Source organism: Anomaloglossus baeobatrachus, chromosome 3, assembly GCF_048569485.1.
Source record: "Anomaloglossus baeobatrachus isolate aAnoBae1 chromosome 3, aAnoBae1.hap1, whole genome shotgun sequence".
NCBI lineage: Eukaryota > Metazoa > Chordata > Amphibia > Anura > Aromobatidae > Anomaloglossus > Anomaloglossus baeobatrachus.
Genome location: NC_134355.1, coordinates 417,278,955 through 417,303,742, shown reverse-complemented (window position 1 = coordinate 417,303,742; position 24,788 = coordinate 417,278,955). Strand labels below are relative to the sequence as shown.

The 24,788-nt window shown below is 41.3% G+C and overlaps 1 protein-coding gene across 2 annotated transcripts in view; it reads right to left on the bottom strand.

The window, feature by feature from the left end:
* CSMD1 (CUB and Sushi multiple domains 1) overlaps positions 1-24,788 on the bottom strand; it is a 2,926,925-nt gene that overhangs the window by 315,604 nt on the left and 2,586,533 nt on the right. For both annotated transcript variants that reach the window (XM_075340315.1, XM_075340314.1), the window contains exons 47-50: positions 23,804-23,992; positions 23,307-23,453; positions 18,636-18,824; positions 9,099-9,284 (exon numbers count right to left, since the gene is read on the bottom strand). In XM_075340315.1, the coding sequence (XP_075196430.1) occupies positions 9,099-9,284; positions 18,636-18,824; positions 23,307-23,453; positions 23,804-23,992 (711 nt within the window). The remainder of the gene's footprint in view (positions 1-9,098; positions 9,285-18,635; positions 18,825-23,306; positions 23,454-23,803; positions 23,993-24,788) is intronic.

Genomic DNA, 24,788 nt, shown 5'->3' with positions numbered 1-24,788 from the left:
CTGTGTGTGACATCCAGCAATGACCTGGCCCCTGCTGTGAGGTCGCTGGTCGTTGCTGAATGTCCTGCTTCCTTTTTTGGACGTTGCTCTCCCGCTGTGAAGCACACATCGCTGTGTGTGACAGCAAGAGAGCAACGAACTGAAGCGAGCAGGGAGCAGGGAGCTGACGTCTGGCATCCTGTAGTAAGCTGTAATCACCGTAAATATCAGGTAACCAAGAAGCCCTTTCCTTGGTTACCCGATATTTACCTTAGTTACTAGCGTCCGCCGCTCTCACGCTGCCAGTGCCGGCTCCCTGTTCCCTGCATACGTAGCTGGAGTACACATCGGGTAATTAACCCGATGTGTACTCTGGCTAGGAGTGCAGGGAGCCAGCGCTAAGCGGTGTGCTCTCACGCTGCCAGTGCCAGCTCCCTGTTCCCTGCACACGTAGCTGGAGTACACATCGGGTAATTAACCCAATGTGTACTCTGGCTAGGAGTGCAGGGAGCCAGCGCTAAGCGGTGTGCTCTCACGCTGCCAGTGCCAGCTCCCTGTTCCCTGCACACGTAGCTGGAGTACACATCGGGTAATTAACCCAATGTGTACTCTGGCTAGGAGTGCAAGGAACAGGGAGCCGGCACTGGCAGCGTGAGAGCGGCGGACGCTAGTAACTAAGGTAAATATCGGTAACCAAAAGAAGTGCTTTCCTTGGTTACCCGATATTTACCTTAGTTACGCTTCCACGTGTTGCTGCTGGCTGGGGGCTGGTCACTGGTCGCTGGTGAGATCTGCCTGTTTGACAGCTCACCAGCGACCATGTAACGACGCAGCAGCGATCCTGATAAGGTCAGATCACTGGTCGTGATCGCTGCTGCGTCGCTATGTGTGACACCACCTTAAGTCTATGGGAAGCCTGAATAGTTCCGAATAGTTGTTATTCGGGTTTCCCATAGACTTAAGCTGGGTTTACACACTGCAACATCGCAAACGACATCGCTGTAACGTCACCGGTTTTGTGACGTTACAGCGACCTCCCCAGCGACATTGCAGTGTGTGAAACCTATCAGCGACCTGGCCCCTGCTGTGAAGTTGTGATCGCTACAAATCGTTCAGGACCATTCCTAGGTCCTTTGTTACCCGCTGTGCAGCATGATCGCTAGCAAGTTTCAGTGTGTAAAGGGGACTTTACAGCGACTCCGCGGCTCTGCCTGTGTAGCGTCCTGATTAGCGGTCACCGGTGAAGGATTCACCGGTGACTGCTAATCCCCCGAGTGACTGAAGTGTCCCCCCCTCTCTCATACTCACCGATCCCCGATCACCGGCGCTGCACGGCGTTCACTCTGCTCCAGCGGCTTTTCCTTTTTTGAAAAAGCCGGCCGCTCATTAAACAATCTCGTATTCCCTGCTTTTCCCCGCCCACCGGCAAATATGATTGGTTGCAGTGAGACACGCCCACACGCTGAGTGACAGCTGTGTCACTGAACCCAATCACAGCAGCCGGTGGGCGTGTCTATACTGTGCAGTAAAATAAATAAATAAATAATTAAAAAATCCGTCGTGAGGTCCCCCCCAATTTTAATACCAGCCAGATAAAGCCATACGGCTAAAGGCTGGTATTCTCAGGATGGGGAGCTCCACGTTATGGGGAGCCCCCCAGCCTAACAATATCAGTCAGCAGCCGCTCAGAATTGCCGCATACATTATATGCGACAGTTCTGGGACTGTACCCGGCTCTTCCCGATTTGCCCTGGTGCGTTGGCAAATCAAGGTAATAAGGAGTTATTGGCAGCCCATAGCTGCCAATAAGTCCTAGATTAATCATGTCAGGCGTCTATGAGACACCCTCCATGATTAATCTGTAAATTACAGTTAAAAAACACACACACGCCCGAAAAATCCTTTATTAGAAATAAAAAACACTAACAAATTCCCTCATTACCAATTTATTACCCACAACAAAGCCCTCCTTGTCCGGCGTACTCCACGGTCCTCCAGCGTCGCGTCCAGCTCTGCTGCATGCAGGTGACAGGAGCAGCAGAAGACACAGCCGCTCCTGTCACCCGCACGCAGCTAATGAAGACAGCCGTGTGATCGGCTGAGCTGTCACTGAGGTTACCTGGATCCAGCGGTGGATGCAGCGGTGGCCGCGGGTAACCTCAGTGACAGCTCAGCTGATCGCGCTACTCACCTTATTTGCTGCGTGGAGCTGACCGGAGCGGCGGTGAGTAGCGCGATCAGCTGAACTGTCACTGAGGTTACCCGCGGCCACCGCTGGATCCACCGCTGGATCCAGGTAACCTCAGTGACAGCTCAGCCGATCACACGCCTCTCTTCATTAGCTGCGTGCAGGTGACAGGAGCGGCCGTGTCTTCTGCTGCTCCTGTCACCTGCATGGAGCAGAGCTGGATGCGACGCTGGAGGACCGTGGAGTACGCCGGACAAGGAGGGCTTTGTTGTGGGTAATAAATTGGTAATGAGGGAATTTGTTAGTGTTTTTTATTTCTAATAAAGGATTTTTCGGGCGTGTGTGTGTTTTTTAACTGTAATTTACAGATTAATCATGGAGGGTGTCTCATAGACGCCTGACATGATTAATCTAGGACTTATTGGCAGCTATGGGCTGCCAATAACTCATTATTACCCCGATTTGCCAACGCACCAGGGCAAATCGGGAAGAGCCGGGTACAGTCCCAGAACTGTCGCATATAATGTATGCGGCAATTCTGGGCAGCTGCTGACTGATATTGTTAGGCTGGGGGGCTCCCCATAACGTGGAGCTCCCCATCCTGAGAATACCAGCCTTTAGCCGTATGGCTTTATCTGGCTGGTATTAAAATTGGGGGGGACCTCACGCCGGATTTTTTAATTATTTATTTATTTATTTTACTGCACAGTATAGACACGCCCACCGGCTGCTGTGATTGGGTGCAGTGACACAGCTGTCACTCAGCGTGTGGGCGTGTCTCACTGCAACCAATCACATTTGCCGGTGGGCGGGGAAAGCAGGGAATACGAGATTGTTTAATGAGCGGCCGGCTTTTTCAAAAAAGGAAAAGCCGCCGGAGCAGTGTGAACGCCGTGCAGCGCCGGTGATCGGGGATCGGTGAGTATGAGAGAGGGGGGGAAATCACCAGCAAATGAGGTGAGTAGCGCGATCAGCTGAACTGTCACTGAGGTTACCCGCGGCCACCGCTGCATCCACCGCTGGATCCAGGTAACCTCAGTGACAGCTCAGCCGATCACACGGCTCTCTTCATTAGCTGCGTGCAGGTGACAGGAGCGGCTGTGTCTTCTGCTGCTCCTGTCACCTGCATGCAGCAGAGCTGGATGCGACGCTGGAGGACCGTGGATTACGCCGGACAAGGAGGGCTTTGTTGTGAGTAATAAATTGGTAATGAGGGAATTTGTTAGTGTTTTTTATTTCTAATAAAGGATTTTTCGGGTGTGTGTTTTTTAACTGTAATTTACAGATTAATCATGGAAGGTATCTCGGGGAGACGCCTGACATGATTAATCTTTGACTTATTGGCAGCTATGGGCTGCCAATAACTCCTTATTACCCCGATTTGCCAACGCACCAGGGCAAATCGGGAAGAGCCGGGTACAGTCCCAGATCTGTCGCATCTAATGTATGCGGCAATTCTGGGCGTCTGCTGGCTGATATTGTTAGGCTGGGGGGCTCTCCATAACGTGGGGCTCCCCATCCTGAGAATACCAGCCTGCAGCCGTATGGCTTTATCTGGCTGGTATTAAAATAGGGGGGACCACACGCCGGATTTTTTAATTATTTATTTATACGGCACACAGAGCCGCGCGGCATTAAATGAAGTCAGGTGAAGTTTACCTGCTTTTTTGACACGTCCCCAACGACCAGCTAGTCGCTCTGCAGGTCCGGATCGCTGTTAGGTCGTTGGCCAGGTCTGCCTGTTTGACAGCTCACCAGAGACTTTGTAGCGATCCCGGCTAGGTTGAGATCGCAGGTTGGATCGCTAGAAAGTCTCAGTGTGTAAACCCAGCTTTACATTGCACATCGAATATTCGCGAATAGTTGAATAGCGGCGGCCTAATCATTTTCTCTTTACATTCAATAGAAGAGATTAGTTTAGTTTACTTTTTTAAGATATCATGTTAGTGTATTTTGCATTCAAAGAGATGCTTAATTTTTTTAAAAGTATTTTTTTATTGCCTAATTGGATAAAATATCACAAGACTTTGTATATATGCGGAGCTATTTGTGAAATTTTGATGTTGAAGAATTTTTGCACTATTTCAGCACCTATAATTATTTAAATTAAGTTACTTGAATTTTTTTAGATGCGTTTTTGTCTCATTTTTATGTTGACTTTCTTGTCTTTTGCACGTGGCCTTAGAGTGTGGCTGGCACATGATAAGATAGTAGATGTTGCTATGGAAAAATATTGTTTTCTTCAGTGATATTGCAGCATTCTTCTTTGCATTATGTTATCCTGTTCAAATATCATTGTCTATGCTCCTAATTTTCCCTAACAATTGTTTTCCTTTATGATGATCTTTTATTAGGTTTGCAAATCCATGATGGTGTGTGTGTATGGCATATTACCAAAATAGTATAGTTTGATAGATGAAGATACAGCATTTTCTCAATACTATCTTTAGATTTCCACTATGTACGCTATTTATATTTCCAAATGCTCTATAATATATACGGTTATATTTAGATGAGTTGACAAAAATGGTGTTGAACTTTATCTGAAGCAAACTGTTCACTACCACTTGGCAGTAATTGAAAGCACTATAGAGTAAAGACAATAGTCACGTAAATCTTTCAACTAGTTCAAATCATTACAACAAATCCTTGAAAATGTGGCTCCAGAGCAATACAATGTCATGTTTTTGTAAACCAGGAGAACCTAAGATGTATTAATTAGGCGTTCCCAAGATACTATCATCATATAGAGCCTTTAATCAATATAAATGTTCAAATCCCCCCCTTAACCCTCCCTTTAATAGTAAAAAGTAAATTAAACTGTCAAGGCCTTGTAATTGTCTCTCCTTTCTGTAAAGCTCTGATCACTGAAGCTTTGGAAAATAACTATGATAAATACTTCTTTTGAAGGCATGCCAGTTTATACAGTATTGCAATCTCAATAAGAACAGAGAATTTAGTGAATTTGATCAATCATCTCTGATAAAATAATCAGGGATGGGAACAGCATGTCATTTGCTGCAAAAAATAATATGCTAAATTCTGCTTTTTCAATTGGAAGAAAAATATGGAGCCGTTCTCATTTTTCGACATAATGCTTAAAATAAAAGTGCTAAGCTTTTTATATGAGGCAATCAAGATGAGGAAATGCTTTTTTTTTTAATCCTGACCTAGGTCTCCTTCACACATCCATGATTTTGGTACATATGTTACTGTTTTTATATGTACCAAAATCACGGACATACGCAGAACCACTAAAATCAATGGTTCTGGGCACACATCAGTGATTTCTGATGGACGTGTGTCCTTATGGCGCATACGCGTTTCCATGTTTCTGCACGGAGACATGTCTATTTTTTTCTGGCATCACTAATGTCCCTTAGACCACAGAGTGGTGTGATCTGTGAAACATACCAAAAAAAAAGTACATTTAAAATAAAAAGCTTTTTCAACTCACCAGTCTCCAGCAATGCTGTGTTCAGCCACTGCTGTCTCCTGTTTCCAGGCCGAATAATTATGCTCATGTATATTCACTGCACAGCTGACCAGGAAGCAGCAGCAGTGATGAGACAGTAGCTGCCAGACACAGCATCACGGGAGACTTCAGTACCATGGACAGCAGCGGCATGGACAGGTGAGAATAGGAGTGCCTGATCTCCATGTATTATCACAGATAGCACACGGAGATCACACGTGTTCTAAAATCATGGCACATGTAGGGACATACGCACCTTTATCATGTCAGTGAAAAATGGGTGTGTTATTCATTGATGTGTAAAAGAGGCCTCAAAGAGCTTTTCTACCCCAAACCATAACATAAGAGTAAAGGATAAGATAGCTACAGCTTGAGCATGCACATGGGCAAACCAGCTACATAAATGCCTCTATCAGTGATTGACATTGGCAATTAAATAGTTAAAGAGGCCTGATCAGAGCTAGTTTGAGTCACTTCTGTTGGAAGCAAGTGCTGGCTGTGAAACATGTTACCTGTGTTGTTGAAAATGTACATCACAGGTAATTAAAGGGTTAATAATTAATACATATCACTGACAAAATTACATTGGTGGTCAATTTCTGTAAAAGAAAATGAAAAGTGACTAACGAATAATCATTAGTTAGATGTGGTAAATTATTTTTTATAATTATCATATAAACCATATACTATTTATTTATTGTACTCGCTTATACAGCACCATTAATTTCCACAGCATTGGTTACAGACTGTCCTCATTGAGGCTGACAGTCTAAATTCCCTAACAGTATAGGCTCATTCACAAGACCAAAATTTTGGACAGAGTGCTGGCCATGAAAAAAATTATGGACAGTACTTGGATCAATATTAATCAATGAGGTGGTACACTGACCAAGTCTGTGTGCAAATAAATTCACAGCATGAACAATTTTCCTCCAGAAATTGGACGAGACACACCCATTCAAGTCTATTGGTGTAAGAAAATAAAATGGATGTCATCCAATTGTTACAAATTCATTGCAATGGAAACTGTAAATGGTCCTGTAAATGCTTAACTCTTGTCTGGTATCCTGGAGTCAATGTGACCCCATACAGATTGGTACAACTAGTGATTTATTCATGGCACCAGACAAGGGTTAATTACTGCTACTGTAATAAAATGTATTGAACAAGGATGACAAGTGAGAACAAAATTATCTCACTGAGTGAAACACTGAACAATTTTTCTTTTGTACAATAGAGATCAAAATTAGAGAGCAACACACAATTTCCTAAATATTAAGGTCCTATGTTTTTATATTGTTACATGAGTAAACTATCCGTATTTTAAGCTTATTTCATAAATTGAATTTTTTTCAAAAGCTCATAATAAAAATGTAAATGAGATAAATAAAAAAAAACATTAATCAAAATTAGAAAACACTTTAGGATTTCTGAAAGTTATTGGTGTTAATCTGGCACCTAATTTTAATTTCCTTAATTATCTGACAAACCCCAATTAACTGGCAGCCTAACTTCCAGTTTGCACTGACTTTTCAAAAATGGTGTGCCGTTCCAAAGTGACTGAAACGCAAGTTGTCCAGATGAAAGCCAAAGGGGGGGACCCTATCAGCCATAGCAAGAGAATTTGGTAGTTCCAAGTCTGTGATTTCCAGAATATTGCATCTTTACAACATCACAAACGCTTTCAAGTCCCCCCTCAAGTCGCCCTCAAAAGACGAGGGCCAGAGAGGACAGGATAAAGCAGAGAATCTCCATAGCTAATTGTTTCAACAGTGCAGCTGGAATTGCTTGCTAGTTCAGCACTGAACATGGTAAAGATCAGTCTTGTGATATAGTGTCACAATGTTTAAGAGCATGTGGACTGAAAGCCCACTCTGCAGTTACCACACCTCTCATTAGCAGAAATAATTTAAAAGGCTAGACTTATCTTTGGTGAGGAGAAGGGGTCCACAGTTCATTTTAGTGATGAAAGCAAGTTTAATTTATTTAGGTCTGATGGGAAACATTATGTTTGTCGACAAACTGGGAAAAGACTAAACCCAAAGTGAGTTAAGAAGTCCATGAAAGGTGGTGAAGGAAGTATCATGGTTTGGGGAATGTTTTTTGCAGCAATAGTTGGTCCTGTAATACAACTACATGGCCGAGTGAATTTAACTGTGTATCAGAACCTTCTTCAACAACATGTGGTTCCTTAAGGCGCTGTCACACACAGAGATAAATCTGCGGCAGATCTGTGGTTGCAGTGAAATTGTGGACAATCAGTGCCAGGTTTGTAGCTGTGCAAAAATGGAACAATATGTCCATGATTTCACTGCAACCACAGATCTGCCAAAGATTTATCTCTGCGTGTAAAGTGGCCTTTACTTGCGTTCATCACTCAATTAGAAAGCAATTTTAATTCAGGACATTGACCCTGTCACACAACAAAATGGGCAAAGCAGTTCCTTGAAATAGAAAACATTGAAACAATGAATTGACCAGCCCAGAGTCCTGATTTAAACCCAATAGAACCCTCTGCAAAATCCTTAGTGACAAAGTTATGGCCATGAAACCCACAACAGTCAAAAGAACTGTGAGAGAGATTGGAAGAAGAGTTGATCAAGATCACACCAGAGCAGTGTGAGAGACTAGTGATATCATGGCCGCAGATGTGCTGAAGTCATTCAAAGCAAATGCCTGTACACTTCCTACTGATTGTTGAGTATTGTCACCTTCAGAAAATGTAGTTATAATCATCATGTTTTAGGCAAAATAAAGGTTTTATGTTGATAAATCTTGGATCTTTGGTAAAGCACTGTTCTAGTGGAATGTTGTACCCCTTACACAATAACTTTCAAATGTCGATCAATGTAGATTACATAATTTTTGAAAAACTCAAGTGATCATACATCTTTCTCTATTTTTGATATCCGGTGTACATTTTGGGAATCAGCCCTATGTTTGAAGAAAATGAGACTATCTGGACAAACCCATGCAAGCACAGGAAAAAAACAGACAAATTCTTGGCAAATGTTGCCCTTGGTGGAATTTGACCCCAGCACACCAATGCTACTGTGTTTACCACTAAGCTGTCACCATCAATAATAATTTGGTCCTTAAAGGCACCTTAGCTTTGCACAATAGCTATCACATGACACCTTCTAAAATGTCTTAAAGCCTGACCGTTACTTTGAGACATTATGGCATATCCCATTATATCTTTGAGAATCAGTGAATAGGGAATCCAAGAAGATATAAATGAACCTTAATTACATATATCTCTAAATTTATTCCATATCAATTATTTAAAACATACCTGACAAGTCCAAATAATAAAGGAGCAGTGCGTATTAAGTAGGGAGCAGCGTTCCTCTGCTGTCTGACTAGCATTTTTGCCATCATTTCAATTGAATTCTGAATGAATGACATGACAAGCTATTTGGATGTTGAAAAAAAATATCATTCCATTATACTCACGCTGACAAACAGGTGGTTTGTCTGTATTACTCCATGATCCATCTTCTTGACATACTGCTGTTGATTGTTGACTAGATTGTAATCTGTAGCCTTCATTACATTCATATATCACTTTGCTTCCTAAAGTAAACTCATTTCCAGACACTGTGCCATTTCCAGGTGGCTGAGCAATTCCACAGGATATAGCTGGAAACATAAATAAAAGCTGAGCGTTTTATGCATTATGGTTTTTTTTTCTAAATATACATAAATTTAAATATTATTAGATGGGTAATGCTTTGAGACTGAAATATACTTGCTGGTAAAATCAGCAGTACCAAGAGGTTTTCTGTTCATATGGATTTACATTTAAAGGTCATTTCTGCAGATTTGATGTTAAAGGCAGTAATACTTTAGTGTTGACTATTTATGGTTTCCGCTCTATTTTACAAATGTTAAGCAGTAGCTTATTTTAATGCACTTTTCCTATTTATTTTTTTACTCATAGTTTGTGAAATGCTTTTAAAATCAGTGTTATTTGGAAATAATGTGCGGTTTCTTCGCAAAGCAAAACAGATAATGAGAAGAAATTCTATGAACTTAACTATTCTATAAATATATAAATATAATGTGAAGTCAAGGGTATGTGACTATATAGCCTTTAAAGTGAACCTGTCACATTGGAAAATGCCTTTTACCTGCATACATATTGTTAATCTGCAATTAAATAATGTCACAATGTTGCCTGGCTGCCTTACTGAAAGTGTGGATTCTAAGAAAAAACTTACTTCACTGATATGGAACCTGAAGACCCACCTCTTCCGACAAGCCTACAACCTGCCGTATAACCCTCAGCCTGATACAGCGCCGCAAAACCAGCTCTACCCTCACCTACTGTATCCTCACCTATCTCCTATAGACTTTGAGCCCTCGTAGGCAGGGTCCTCTATCCTCCTGTACCAGTCTGTGCCTTGTATTGTTTGAGTATTGTACTTGTCCTTATTATGTGTACCCCTTTCACATGTAAAGTGCCATGGAATAAATGGCGCTAATATAATAATAAATAATAATAATGATAATAATATGGGGATGCATAGGGAAGCTACAGTCACTGCTTACAACAACGCTCAATATGCTGTGTATGGCAACTGTAAGCACACCTCCAGCACTTTGATTGACAGCTTGCTTAGCATAGATGCACTGCTGAGATGGCTGTCAATAAAGGTTCTGGGGTGTGTTTACAGTCACCTCTCACAGTATAGTGAGCAGTGTTGTGAGTGGTGACTGTAACCTTTCAATGCATGCTAGTGCACGCTAATATTACTGAAAGCTGGCGGCTCATGGGAGGAATATTGTGAGCAGTGCTGCAAGAGGTGACTGTAACCATTCAATGTATGCTAGTGACCGCTACTATTATTGAAAGTTGGAAGCTCATGGGAGGAATAAAGTGAGCAGTGCTGTGAGTGGGGACTGGAACCATTCAAATGTACGCTGCTGCCCACTACCATAACTGAAGACTGGCAATTCCTGGCAGGAATATAGTGAATAGTGCTGTGACTGATAACATTTCAATTCACGCTAGTGCACACTACATTACTAAAAGATGGCAGCTCATGGGAGGAATATAGTGAGCAGTGCTGTGAGTGGTGACAGTAACCGTTCAATGTATGTTAGTGACCACTACCATTACTGAAAACTGGGGACTGGAACCATTCAAATGTACGCTGCTGCCCACTACCATAACTGAAGACTGGCAATTCCTGGCAGGAATATAGTGAATAGTGCTGTGACTGATAACATTTCAATTCACGCTAGTGCACACTACATTACTAAAAGATGGCAGCTCATGGGAGGAATATAGTGAGCAGTGCTGTGAGTGGTGACAGTAACCGTTCAATGTATGTTAGTGACCACTACCATTACTGAAAACTGGTGGCTCATGGGAAGAATATAGTGAGCAGTGCTGTGAGTGGGGACTGGAACCATTCAAATTTACGCTGCTGCCCACTACCATTACCGAAGACTGGCAACTCCTGGCAGGAATATAGTGAATAGTGCTGTGACTGATGACATTTCAATTCATACTAGTGCATACTACTGTTACTGAATGATGGCAGCTCATGGGAGGAATATAGTGAGCAGTGTTGTGAGTGGTGACTGTAACTGTTCAATATATATTGCTGCTCACTACCATTACTGAAGACTAGCAGCTCCCGGCAGGAATATAGTCAGTAGTGCTGTGACTGATGACATTTTAATGCACGCTAGTGCAAACTACCATTACTGAAAGATGGCGGCTCATAGGATGACTATAGTGAGCAGTGCTGTGAGTGGTGACTGCAACCATGCAATGCATGCCATTACACGCTATCATTACTAAAAGCTGTCGGCTCCTAGGATGCATATAGTCAGCAGTGCTGTAAGTGATCATTGTTGACCTTAGGGAGATCAACATATCCACTGCGGAGACACCATCACATGTTTCTCAACGCAGTGATTCTAGAGCATTGCCCCCTGGGAAGTATGCAAATAAGAAAGCCGCGGAGACACCATCACGTGTTTCTCAACGCTGGCAGGAAACTAGCCAGGTCTTTCACCGGGAAGGAACAACCACGGGAAGGGCAGTCTCCAGTCAAGGAGACCACCTATACCAAACATGGTATCCATCCACAGACAGCCGTTTCGGGGTATTTGCCCCTCATCAGTGTGGAGTAGGAATCTGGCTAGTGGGGGCAATGCCTAGTAAAAGACTACTTAAGTCTTATTTGCATACTTCCCAGGGGGCAATGCTCTAGAATCACTGCGTTGAGAAACATGTGATGGTGTCTCCGCAGTGGATATGTTGATCTCCCTAAGGTCAACAATGCTTGCTTAAGTAGTCTTTTACTAGGCATTGCCCCCACTAGCCAGATTCCTACTCCACACTGATGAGGGGCAAATACCCCGAAACGGCTGTCTGTGGATGGATACCATGTTTGGTATAGGTGGTCTCCTTAACTGGAGACTGCCCTTCCCGTGGTTGTTCCTTCCCGGTGAAAGACCTGGCTAGTTTCCTGCCAGCGTTGAGAAACACGTGATGGTGTCTCCGCGGCTTTCTTATGTGCTGTAAGTGATGACTGTAAAGGGTGCTTTACATGCTGCGACATCGCTAACGATATATCATCGGGGTCACAGTGTTTGTGACGCACATCCGGCGTCGTTAGCGACATCGCAGCATGTAACACCTATGAGCGACCTTAAACTATCGCAAAAAAGGCAAAAATCGTTGGTCTGTGATGCATCGTTTATTTACCATAAATCGTTGTCATGTCAGTAGCGATGTTGTTTGTCGTTCCTGTGGCAGCACAAATCGCTATGTGTGACACCGCAGGAATGAGGAACAACCTCGTACCTGTGGCCGCCCGCAATGAGGAAGGAAGGAGGTGGGCGGGATGTTCGTCCCGCTCATCTCCGCCCCTCCGCTTCTATTGGGCGGCTGCCGTGTGACGTCGATGTGACGCGCACGGACCGGCCCCTTAGAAAGGAGGCGGTTCGCCGGCCACAGCGACGTCGCAGGGATGGTAAGTCCGTGTGATGGGTGTTAATGATATTGTATGCCACGGGCAGCGATTTGCCCGTGACGCACAACAGACGGGGGCGGGTACGCTCTCTAGCGATCTCGCTAGTGAGATGGCAGCGTTTAAAGCACCCTTAACCGTTCTATGCGTGCTAGTATACACTACCATTACTGAAAGCTGGCAGCTCATCGGAGGAATATAGTGAGCAGTGCTGTGACTGGGGACATTTCAATGCACGCTAAGCAAGCTATCATTGCTGAAAGTTGGCGGCTTCTAGGATGAAATAAGTTAATGTACATTTTTTCTCAGAAATCATACTGCACTAAGGCAGTTAGGCAGAATTATAAAGTTAAGTATCTGCAGATTAACACTATATCTGCAGGTAAATAGCATTTTCCAAGGCGACATGTTCCCCTTAAGTTAAATATGAATTGCTACAGGTGCCCCATTGGTGTACAAGTAATCAGGTCTGTATACGTAAAGGCTACACCACCGCAACTGTCCATGGCATTCCACTACAAGATAGTAGGAAGCCAAATATGTTAACATTGTAATCAGGGGCCAACCAAAGGCCACTGTTATAATCATCTTCATATTCTTCTGAAGATCAGCCAAGGACTAACTAGGGGACATAGGAGATCAGTAATTTACTGCAATATATAAAACAAACAATCAAAATGATTTCAAGTTGAAGTGCCCTTCATAAAGTAAAACTGAAAAAAAAAGTATAATAAAACATTGAGCAAAAAAAAGAAGACAAAGTTGAGATCTTGGAAAAACGGAAGGAAAAAACGAAAGTGCAAAAAAGAAAAATTATCTAGTTTTGAATGTGTAAAACACTTTTGACATTAAGCTGTTATTTCCTTGGAAAGTTATAGCCAGTTATAGATTCCCACTGCATGGGATTATGTAATGTTATATTGTGGCCAGAGAAATGGAGGAGACACTATTGTCTGATTCAGAAAACTGGGGGACCTCCTCTATGACACTCATATATCCTAATATTGTGTATGGACCATAATACAAAATTATTTTTTATTTCTAAATAAATGTGAATATGCAGAATGTACAATTAACATTTTGCATATATTTTGTACATTTTAAACATTTTTCTTTACTAAATGGAAATTAATTAGCATTTTCAGAAAGATCTTCCTTATTCATTTCCCTCATTATTTAGGCAAGATTTGCCTTCACTATAATTTTTGAGACATACCTTAATATTAGCTACATTTTGCGAAAGCATATTTAATATTGAAGGGTGATTTGAAAGTCATATCTTAAAAATTCCATCAGAGACCCTTTCATTTAGTGTGAATCTTCAAGTACTTCAATCTAAGTACATGTGAAGTAATTGACAGCCTGGGAATAATGTCACCTGGCTCACAGATAACTTCAACGAATTAAACATTTATCCTACCCACTACAGTAGTATGTCTTTATTAGCTTTGACAAAGAAATAAAGATTAATAAGAAAACCATTAGTGACATAAAATAGGAATTTTAATAGTAATTTTTTCAAAGCAAATTTGTAACAAGCATAAAAATAATATATGAAACCACAATAAACTGTTAGTTTTGGATTGTTAGTTACAGTAGCAATAGCAAAAATGTAACATTACACACTTAATTATCCTCATTAGTCCCTTCATGACCTTTGAATTAGATTCATGTTAAAGATCGCGTGCCTACCTTGGATGCGGGCTTGCATGCGAAGCCAGTATCCTTTCCTACATATGATGGCGGATTTAATCAGCCATTATGTGCCTCTAACAGCTGTGTCATCAGAGCTATGTCCGCAGCTGTTAACCAGTTATGTATCACTGTCAATCTCTTACAGCAGGATTTAACACTAGCAGGCGGGAAGCGCATCATTCCCTGCTCCCATCAGCACACCAATGACATGATCGGTCAGTGGATGACCCTTGCGTCTGTCAATATGATCCTCTTGTTATGCTGGCTGTGAGCCGGCATTCATAGGAGATTGTGATTTCAGCTGCTGCACTTCTATATAGTGAGCCAGCATTCATAGGAGATTGTGATTTCAGCTGCTGCACTTCTCTGTATAGTGAGCCAGCATTCATAGGAGATTGTGATTTCAGCTGCTGCACTTCTGTATAGTGAGCCAGCATTCATGGGAGATTGTGATTTCTGCTGCTGTACTTCTCTGTATAGTGAGCCAGCATTCATAGGAGATTGTGATTTCTGCTGCTGTACTTCTCTGTATAGTGAGCCAGCATTCATAGGAGATTGTGATTTCAGCTGCTGTACTTCTCTGTATAGTGAGCCAGCATTCATAGGAGATTGAGATTTCTGCTGCTGTAGTTCTCTGACATTTGCAGCTTCAAATCCTCTGAGAGGAGTAGTAAATACAATAAAAAGTAAAAAAAATAAGTTTTCAAATCAAAAAAATTAAAAGTTCAAATCACCCCCTTAAGCACTATTTTAAACAGATAAATAAAAAATTGCATATTTTGTGGCAATGCATTCAGAAATATGTGATCTCCAAAATATAATCTAAATTAATCTGATTGGTAAATAGCCTAATAAAAAAAATTCAAAACACCAAAATTAATTTTTTTTGGTTGCGGCAACTTAGCAATAAAAGTGCACTAAGAAGCGATCAAAACATCATATCCACCCTAAAATTATATCAGTTAGAATGTCAGCTCAGGTAGCAAAAAACAAGCCTTCCCACAGCCCCATATACCGAAAAAGAAAAATGTTATGGGTCTCAGGAAAATGGCAGCTCTAGCAAAAATAATTTTATTTACAAATTTTGGAATTATTTTATACCACTTAAAGTAAAAACAAAAAAACACAAAAATGTTTGGTATCTATGAACTCTTATTGATCTGGAGAATCTTATTACCATGTAGTGAACATGGTAAATGTACAAAGAAAAAACAAGTGTGAAATTACACTTTTTTTGTAATTTGATAAAACTTTCCTTTTTTTCCAGTTTTCTCCTACATGATACAATAAAATGAATTATTTCATTTAAAAGCTCAAGTTGTCCTGAAAATACAAGCTCTCATATGGCTATAGGGATAGAAAAATAAAAAAAGCTTTAGCTCTTAGAAGAAAGGGATGAAAAAATGAAAACAGAAAATGGCAAGGTCATGAAGGGAAAATATAATTACATAGGTAATATGGTTGAAAAAAGACAAATGTTCATCAATTTAAACCAAGGGAAAGGAATGGACAAAGGGAAAGGGCATACGTACAAGCAGAATGTGTTACGGTTGCTGCGAGCACTGGAGACTATGTCCAGATTTCTTGCTACTGCACATGTGCGAGCGCTGGAGACTAAGTCCAGATTTCTTGCTACTGCACATGTGCGAGCGCTGGAGACTAAGTCCAGATTTCTTGCTACTGCACATGTGCGAGCGCTGGAGACTAAGTCCAGATTTCTTGCTACTGCACATGTGCGAGCGCCGGAGACTAAGTCCAATCTTGGAGCCATTGCACATGTGCGGGTGACATCATCGCTGACACGAGGTCACATGTCTCTGACACCTTCTATGCCGATTGGTCGCTGGTCATGTGCTTGTGACGTCTTGCTCGGTGATAGGCCAGCATGACGTCACTCCTGTCGTTCTGGCAGCGGATTGGCTCTGGTGTCCTCCATCTTGGATGAGGCACAGAGTCTATATAAGACCCTGACACACGCCGCATGGTGCTCAGTCCTCTTGGTTCATGCATATGAGTAGACGCTCTGTGCGCGTTCCTCTAGGCATTCCTCTGTCTATGCTAGGTGAGCGCTACCGGCAGGGTAGCGTTCTTATACCTTACAGCTTCGGCTGCTGTCCGTATCCTTACCTCTTAGGGGAGCGGACATAGGCAGGTGCCTGAGGCACATGGTCTGGCTGGGCCTTGTGATTCTACTCGTAGGTGGACGTTGCCGCTAGGGTAACGTTCCTTATACTGCGTCTGGCAGTTGTTCGTATCCTCGCACACTAGGGGAGCGAACAGAGGTAGGAGCTTTGTGCGGCTTACGCTGCTGTTCGTCTCTTTTGCACCACTAGAAGAGCGGACCTAGGCAGGTGCCATATCTAGTGGTTCGTGTCCTCGCACACTAGTGGAGCGAACGCAGGTAGGAGCTTTGTGCGGCTTATGCTGCTGTTCGTCTCTTTTGCACCACTAGAAGAGCGGACCTAGGTAGGTGCCATTTCGCACACATTGCCTTTGTCTCTGTGATTATTAACAGAGATCATTCCACACACCCTCCAAGTAAGGGAGGAATTGCTTTACTTACTTATTATATCCTTCTGTGAGTTAACAGAGGTATTGCACTCTGCCATAGTCTGCAGCAAAGTCTTTGCACGGTGGACCCTGACTGTCTGATACTCCTTTCGGTTATTATCAGACAGCCCCCCGTAACAGAATGTGTGATGCAATCTACCCCAAAGGAGCTACTATTTCCCTCCAGTATCGTCAAATTGATGAATTTTAAGCAAAAACGTCTGTAGTCTTGATAATGTATATATATATATATATATATATATATATATATATATATATATATATATATATATATATCCAGAAGTCCTGTACTACATTACAATCTATCTGAAATTTGGACTATAGAATTCTATGTCTAGTTATCATGGATGCGATCAGGATTTCTAGGTTGCCTATTTCCAATTTCAAGGCAAATGTAATAGTTTTTTTTTAATCTCCACTGTATTGTCTCAGAGATATGGTCCTTTTTATGAAAGGAAACTTGACAGCTCCCTCATGCCCTCCAAACTTTTAGCTTGTTTCCATTCATATATAAATACCCGGAGTAACAAAACCATACTACTGTGTACACTCACCCATCCCCTGTAGACTGTGAGCCCTCGCGGGCAGGGTCCTCTCTCCTCCTATACCAGTCTGTTTTTTATTGTTATTGATTGTTGTACGTATGCCCACTTTCACTTGTAAAGCGCCATGGAATAAATGGCGCTATAATAATAAATAATAATAATAATATCTCATTAATTCGTGTGTCCAAAAAACATTTTTATCTTCTGTTATCAAATAACTTTAAACTAGTCGATAGGGAATTCGCTCCTGCAGGCTTGTCATGCAACACACCATGTTCTCACGCCCATGTGAACGAGTGAAAGTCGCGTGCACTCTACATTTGCAGAGACACGGCGATAATTCCAGCTCTTGCAAATCAAGTTATCACGCCCACAGGGGAGTGATAACAGTGAATGAGGCAACTAGTGTGGGGAAATCAAAGCCCCAACTACTTGTCCGAAAGGTATTAAAAACATAAAAATAGTTTTTGATACACATGGTAATGATTTTTACAGTTGAAATGGCTTATTAGGCAGGATATACTGTATATAAATGCACACATGACGATTATTGCAGGGAATGGGGATCTCTCAGGTTCCCTTTAAGTACTATGTTTAATAGTCTTAAGGGGATGTGGACACAGAGTCTTCAAGGGTAACATATTGAGGCTAATCTGCATTAATACACTATGCGCAACGTGTCCTTGTTCTAGACCATAAAAATTGAAATTAGCATTAGATAAAAAAATCCATATCTCTAAAACCATTTGGCTGGTTATAAAGAAAATTCAATTGAAAAAGAATACACAGCAGGGGAAGGGGAATATAATAACAGCAAACACTGGCCGATTTTGACCTGATGACAGGTCCTTGTTAAAGCAACGGTTAGATGCTAGTTCTATGTTAGTATTAGGCTAACAAGCTTAATCACAATGTAGTGAGTCAAAAATATATGAAGAGTAGCTCAGAGGATACAAATCTATTCAGAATCCAGGAATCTACAGTAGATTCTTTACACATAGATTGTACAATTACCCAGAAAAAAATGAAATAATAATGTTATTCACATTAAGATTGGAACATTGACAACCTAATGACTTTGAATGCATTAATGTTCAATTATTGCCATTGTTTTTATTGACTTGTGCGAATAACTTACAGGAATATTTTAGAAACCTCTATTTTTTGACAAAGTAAAACAGATGACTTACCCTTACATATAGGTGCTGGGGAATCCCATTCATACATCCCATTAGGATTTCTAATGCAAGTTGTGTTTCTGTTACCAATCATTTGATATCCTGGCTTGCAAAAATAGCAAACTTTTGATCCAAGTTCTATACCTGTCTTGCTTAAAATACCACCATGATTTATCATTGTGTTCAAACTGCAATAGGCCGCTAGAAAATAACAATATAATATGCTTTAGATTACTGATTTACCAAGCAAAGTAAAGAATAACATGAACCTATCAATTTAAGAAAATTTCAAGACACCTAAGAAATATGAGGGCCTGCTGATAAGTCTTTGGCTTTACCCAGAAAGAAATGAGATAAGATGATGAAACTTTACATTTATTCCACATTCTCTCTACTGATGGCAACACACATCTTACATCGCTATTCCAACATCCTTAAGCCTAGCAAAAAGAAGGATTTTGGTTGTGCTTCAATCTAGGAATCCGTAGCAGCCATGGCATCAGAAATGGTGTGAAATTTGATACCCTTGATGTGTTTATTCAGTTTGGAAAGAGATGATAGTTGGAGGGAGCTAGATCTGGTGAATAAGGTGGGTGGTCAACCAGCTGGAGGCCAAGATCTGTCAGTTTTGCCATGGTTGCTTGTGCAGTGTGAGCCGAGGTTGTTACGGTTGCTGTGGCTCTGGAGACTATGTCCGGATTTCTTGCTACTGCACATGTGCAAGCGCTGGAGACTAAGTCCTATCTTGGAGCCATTGCACATGTGCGGGTGACATCATCGCTGACACGAGGTCACATGTCTCTGACACCTTCTAAGCTGATTGGCCACTGGTCATGTGCTTGTGACACATGGTCACATGTCTCTGACACCTTCTATGCCGATTGGTCGCTGGTCATGTGCTTGTGACGCTTTGCTCGGTGATAGGCCAGCGTGACGTCATTCCTGTCATTCGTGCAGCGGATTGGCTCTGGTATCCTCCATCTTGGATGAGGCACAAAGTCTATATAAGACCCTGATGCACGCCGCCCGGCGCTCAGTCCTCTTGGTTCATGCATGAGGGTAGACGCCCTGTGCACGTCCCTCTAGGCATCTCTCTGTCTATGTTAGGTGAGCGCTACTGGCAGGGTAGCATTCTTATACCTTACAGCTTTCGGCTGGAGTCCGTATCCTTACCTCTTAGTGGAGCGGACATAGGCAGGTGCCTGAGGTACATGGTCCGGCTGCGCCTTGTGATTCTACTCGTAGGTGGACGTTGCCGCTAGGGTAACGTTCCTTATACTGCGTCTGCCAGTTGTTCGTATCCTCGCACACTAGGGGAGCGAACAGAGGTAGGAGCTTTGTGCGGCTTATGCTGCTGTCCGTCTCTTTTGCACCACTAGAAGAGCGGACCTAGGCAGGTGCCATATCTAGTGGTTCGTGTCCTCGCACATTAGTGGAGCGAACACAGGTAGGAGCTTTGTGCGGCTTACGCTGCTGTCCGTCTCTTGGCAACACTAGAGGAACGGACCTAGGTAGGTGCCATTTCACACTCACTGCTTTTGTCTCTGTGATCATTAACAGAGATCATTCCACATACCCTCCAAGTAAGGGAGGAATTGCCTTATTTACTAATTATATTCCTCTGTGAGTTTAACAGAGGTATTGCACTCTGCCATAGTCTGCAGCAGAGTCTGCACGGTGGACCCTGACTGTCTGATATTCCTTTAGGTTTTATTATCAGACAGCCCCCCGTAACAGAGGTGTTGTCTTGCAGGATCAAGATTACTTAAGACATCTTGCCGCACCTTTTGGCCTTCAGAGATGCCTTTAATTGGTCAAAAAGTTTAGTGTAATACCTTGCATTGATGGTGGAACTCTTTTGAAGGTAGTCCACTAGCAGTACACCCTCCTCATTCAAGAACACAGATGCCATCACCTTAGTGGCTGATTTTTTGCACCCTGAACTTCTTTGGATGAGAAGAACCACTGTGCCTTCACTCTTTTGATTGCTCTTTGTTTTCAGGGTCATACAAATAAATCCAGGAAGTTCTTTTCAGTCTGGAAACACTGACAAATGCACCAGGAAGTTTTCACTCACATGCTTCTCTGATCTGTTTTCAAACATTTGGGAACCCACTTTGCAGATAGCTTCCTCATGTCCAAAAGTTCATGGATAAGGACACAAACATGTTCACAGGAAATCCCTATGGTGTCTGCTATTGCTTTAGCTGAAATTTGTCAATTCTCCAGTATAAATTTGTTCACAGCATCAACGATCTCCGGAACAACAACTACTCTCGTTTGTCCAGGATGTTCCTCATCATTGGTGCTGAAGTGGACCGCTTTAAATTTGGCAACCAAGTTCTTAACTGTGGAATATGAAGGGCATTGATCCCCAATGTCTGTGACATATCACCAAGAATATCCTTTACTGACTTACCTTGCAGAAACAAGACTTTTATCACTCCTCTGCTCTCACTAGCTGTGAATATCGCATTAGACTCTGCCATTTTGTTTCCCCGCGTGCGTAGAACACTTGCAATAAGCAACAAAGAAAATTTTGAAAACATATATTAGACACATAAGGCTTTCATGTGATGTAACATTCGTTACCATAGAAACAAAAAATAATCACAAAGCCAAAGACTTATCAGCAGCCCCTCATAACTACATCATAGACATGTACAGTCACCTTTGAGAAATGACTGTGAGTCATATTCCATACGCACTCTCCTCAGATTAGTGACACCCAGAACCTGGCATAGATTCAGCCAAAACTTTCCCTCAAAAAGCACACAGAGACCTTGTATAATTCCCTTAAAGGCAAGATACTTACATCCAAGGATTCCCACTTTATAGTGTTCATAGATCAAGCACACTCACCACAGTATTGCATCCAGCTTCAAGAACTTTTCTATTTGGTCATATCATTCTATCTCCAGCTTACCATACTTATTCTCCCCCAGCCCCTTTCCCCAATATGTGAATATCCAGATCTGCTCTTCAGTTGAGAACTACTCAGAAAAGTCACCATCTGGAGCCCTCTTCTTCACAGCTGTTGTGTAGACCTGGTGCTAGTGCATCAAGCTGACATCACATTACAGCCCCTCATTATGAGCTGACAAGCCTCATATGGCTATCAAGCTAGAGCCTGGGGAACCCTGCTCTAGTTCCTAATTTCTATTATAGTACTCTATTGCTTAGAAGGGAATGACATTGGAATCCTTCGGATGATCATTTTTATACCCCACTATATCACATTTACAATCAAAGTTATTGAATTTTTATATGCAATCATTGGCTAAAGAGACTGGCTAATATATGTGTATAGCTTCACATTTCTTTGTAATTTAGACTGCTGTGCAATGGAAGCCGAATGAAATTCACCATAGACTTTATAAAATCAGTGGCCATTTAAGGAGACAAATTATTGTCTCTCAGAGAAAACAATATTTTTAATGAAATACAAATTCACATAGTTTAAGGCCAGTAACACACACTGGTGTTCTATACAGAAGTCTTGCACAATAAAAACTATGCAGGCACATTTCTTAACAAATTCATGCATCGATTTAAGAAAAGAAAATTCAGCTACAAGCTTGTGTGGATTTTGACTACAACATACGCCACTTTTCTGATGTACTTTATAGAAATGTGTCTCAGAGTACTGCTTGTCCAGAGCACTTTGTCCTTTTTTTTAGATCTGTATTAGGGATTATTGAATACCGAAATATTCGACTTCGTGAATATCCGACGAATAGGTCACCGCTATTCGACTATTCGCGAACATTCGATGTGAAATGTAAGTCTATGAAAAACCAGAATAATTTTACGTTGGACCTAATGGCGAGCTGTGGTCACTAAGGAAAAGGCCGAAATGGATGGGAAAAAGCGGAATCTCTCTCTCTCTGTCTCTGTCTCTCTCTCTCTCTCTCTCTCCGTGGTGCTGGAAGTGGAGCAGCGGGGACTATATATGTATCGTTCCCGGAAGCTGCGGCAGCGTGTATGTAGATTACTCTGTGCGCCCAAGCAAATCACAGTAACACCACAACAAAGATGGCTACGGCATTGTTGTTACAGCAAGCAACATCAGATGTGTTCATTGGCTGGAAAGCAGGTGTCAGGAAGTCAGAAATGAAAATTATAGTATTGGAGTGGATGTTGTTTTATTCGTCGGATACCGAATGGTGCGAATAGCCTGTTATCCATCGGATACCAAATAGTGACAAATATATTCGCTCATCCATAATCTTTATATATTTTTTATACAAGTATTTAGTGCCACTGATGGTGCAAAATGGCAAAACAAAATCCCAAATCTTGCCCCAATACAATTTCTGCAAAATTTTAAAACTTTTTAATGCTAAAAAACAATAAACTCTGCTCATAATTAAACTCTTCAGATAGTATTAAAAAGATACGTTGACAGCATTTTTTGTTTTTAATTCCACCATTTTATGAAAATTTAGCACATTTTATTAACTTTTCTTTTTAATCTTCTTTATAGAACTTTAATAATACAAAATAAATATGTTTAAAATGTAAAGGAGTCTTGAGCTTTCAAGAAAGAGTATATTTTTTTTACATCAATGAATTTAGTTTATTGGATTGAAAGAAAACAAAAAAGTGATAGACAGAAAGAATATACAGTATTAAGAAAAATAATCAAAATATAAATACCAGAATAATATCTGTATTACAAACCTGAATATCGAATCTTGAAGCCTTTTTTACTTGTAGCATGATCTGTAGACCAGCGAAGAAATATATTATTGCTTTTACTCGTAAAATTGTGCTGCCCAGTTATATTGCCACTTAAAGCCACAATAAGAGAGCTTTGTCCAGATGGCCCTTTAAAAAAGAGCAATAAAATATAAATACATGCCATGTCTTCTTGATATTTTTATATTTTCCACTAAATATAATTACCATAGATTTACAATATTTTAGAAGATTTAGTGTCATATTGACATTTTTGTTATGAAATTCTGCAGATGCAGGAGCATTACATTTTATAGGGCCAATGCTATGAAGAACAATATTATGATTATAATTATTTTACATTTTTTTCTTTCAATGCAATTAAAGCATATCTTCATTTATTTACTTTTCAGTGTATTTTGCATGCATACAACGTGCAATACCTGTATCATAAATTGTAGTAATAACATTTTTCTTTTGTGTGTACATTCATTTCTTACCATCAAATATCTCAAGTTCATCAAATTGTTTTTCACTTTGAAATGTATCAACAAATATTGATATGTTGTAGCCTGGATCAACCTTAATACTCCATGAACACGTCTGAGAGTTAGGATAGTTCTCTGGATACCCTGGACTGAGGATCACACCTGACGATTCCAGGCGAATCTCATTTGCAGGGCATTGTGCTGAAAGAGATTAAAGATAAACAAATTGGTAATCATAACACTGCATCCACACACCAGTGTAAATATCCTCTTATTCCTAATTTATAACAGAAATGGTATGACCAAAATAGTTCCCTCATGTACAGTGAGCTTCCAGTGGGTAAATCTATGTATCTATTGATGTTAGTTTACTATATATATATATATATAATTCAAGTGCAGATTGTAACGTTTAATTTGAAGGTTTGAACAAAAATATCTGATAGAAATTGTAGGAATTGTACACATCTCTTTACAAACACTCCACATTTTAGGAGGTCAAAAGTAATTGGACAAATAAACCAAACCCAAACAAAATATTTTTATTTTCAATATTTTGTTGCGAATCCTTTGGAGGCAATCACTGCCTTAAGTCTGGAACCCATGGACATCACCAAATGCTGGGTTTCCTCCTTCTTAATGCTTTGCCAGGCCTTTACAGCCGCAGCCTTCAGGTCTTGCTTGTTTGTGGATCTTTCCGTCTTAAGTCTGGATTTGAGCAAGTGAAATGCATGCTCAATTGGGTTAAGATCTGGTCATTGACTTGGCCATTGCAGAATGTTCCACTTTTTTGCACTCATGAACTCCTGGGTAGCTTTGGCTGTATGCTTGGGGTCATTGTCCATCTGTACTATGAAGCGCCGTCCGATCAACTTTGCGGCATTTGGCTGAATCTGGGCTGAAAGTATATCCCGGTACACTTCAGAATTCATCCGGCTACTCTTGTCTGCTGTTATGTCATCAATAAACACAAGTGACCCAGTGCCATTGAAAGCCA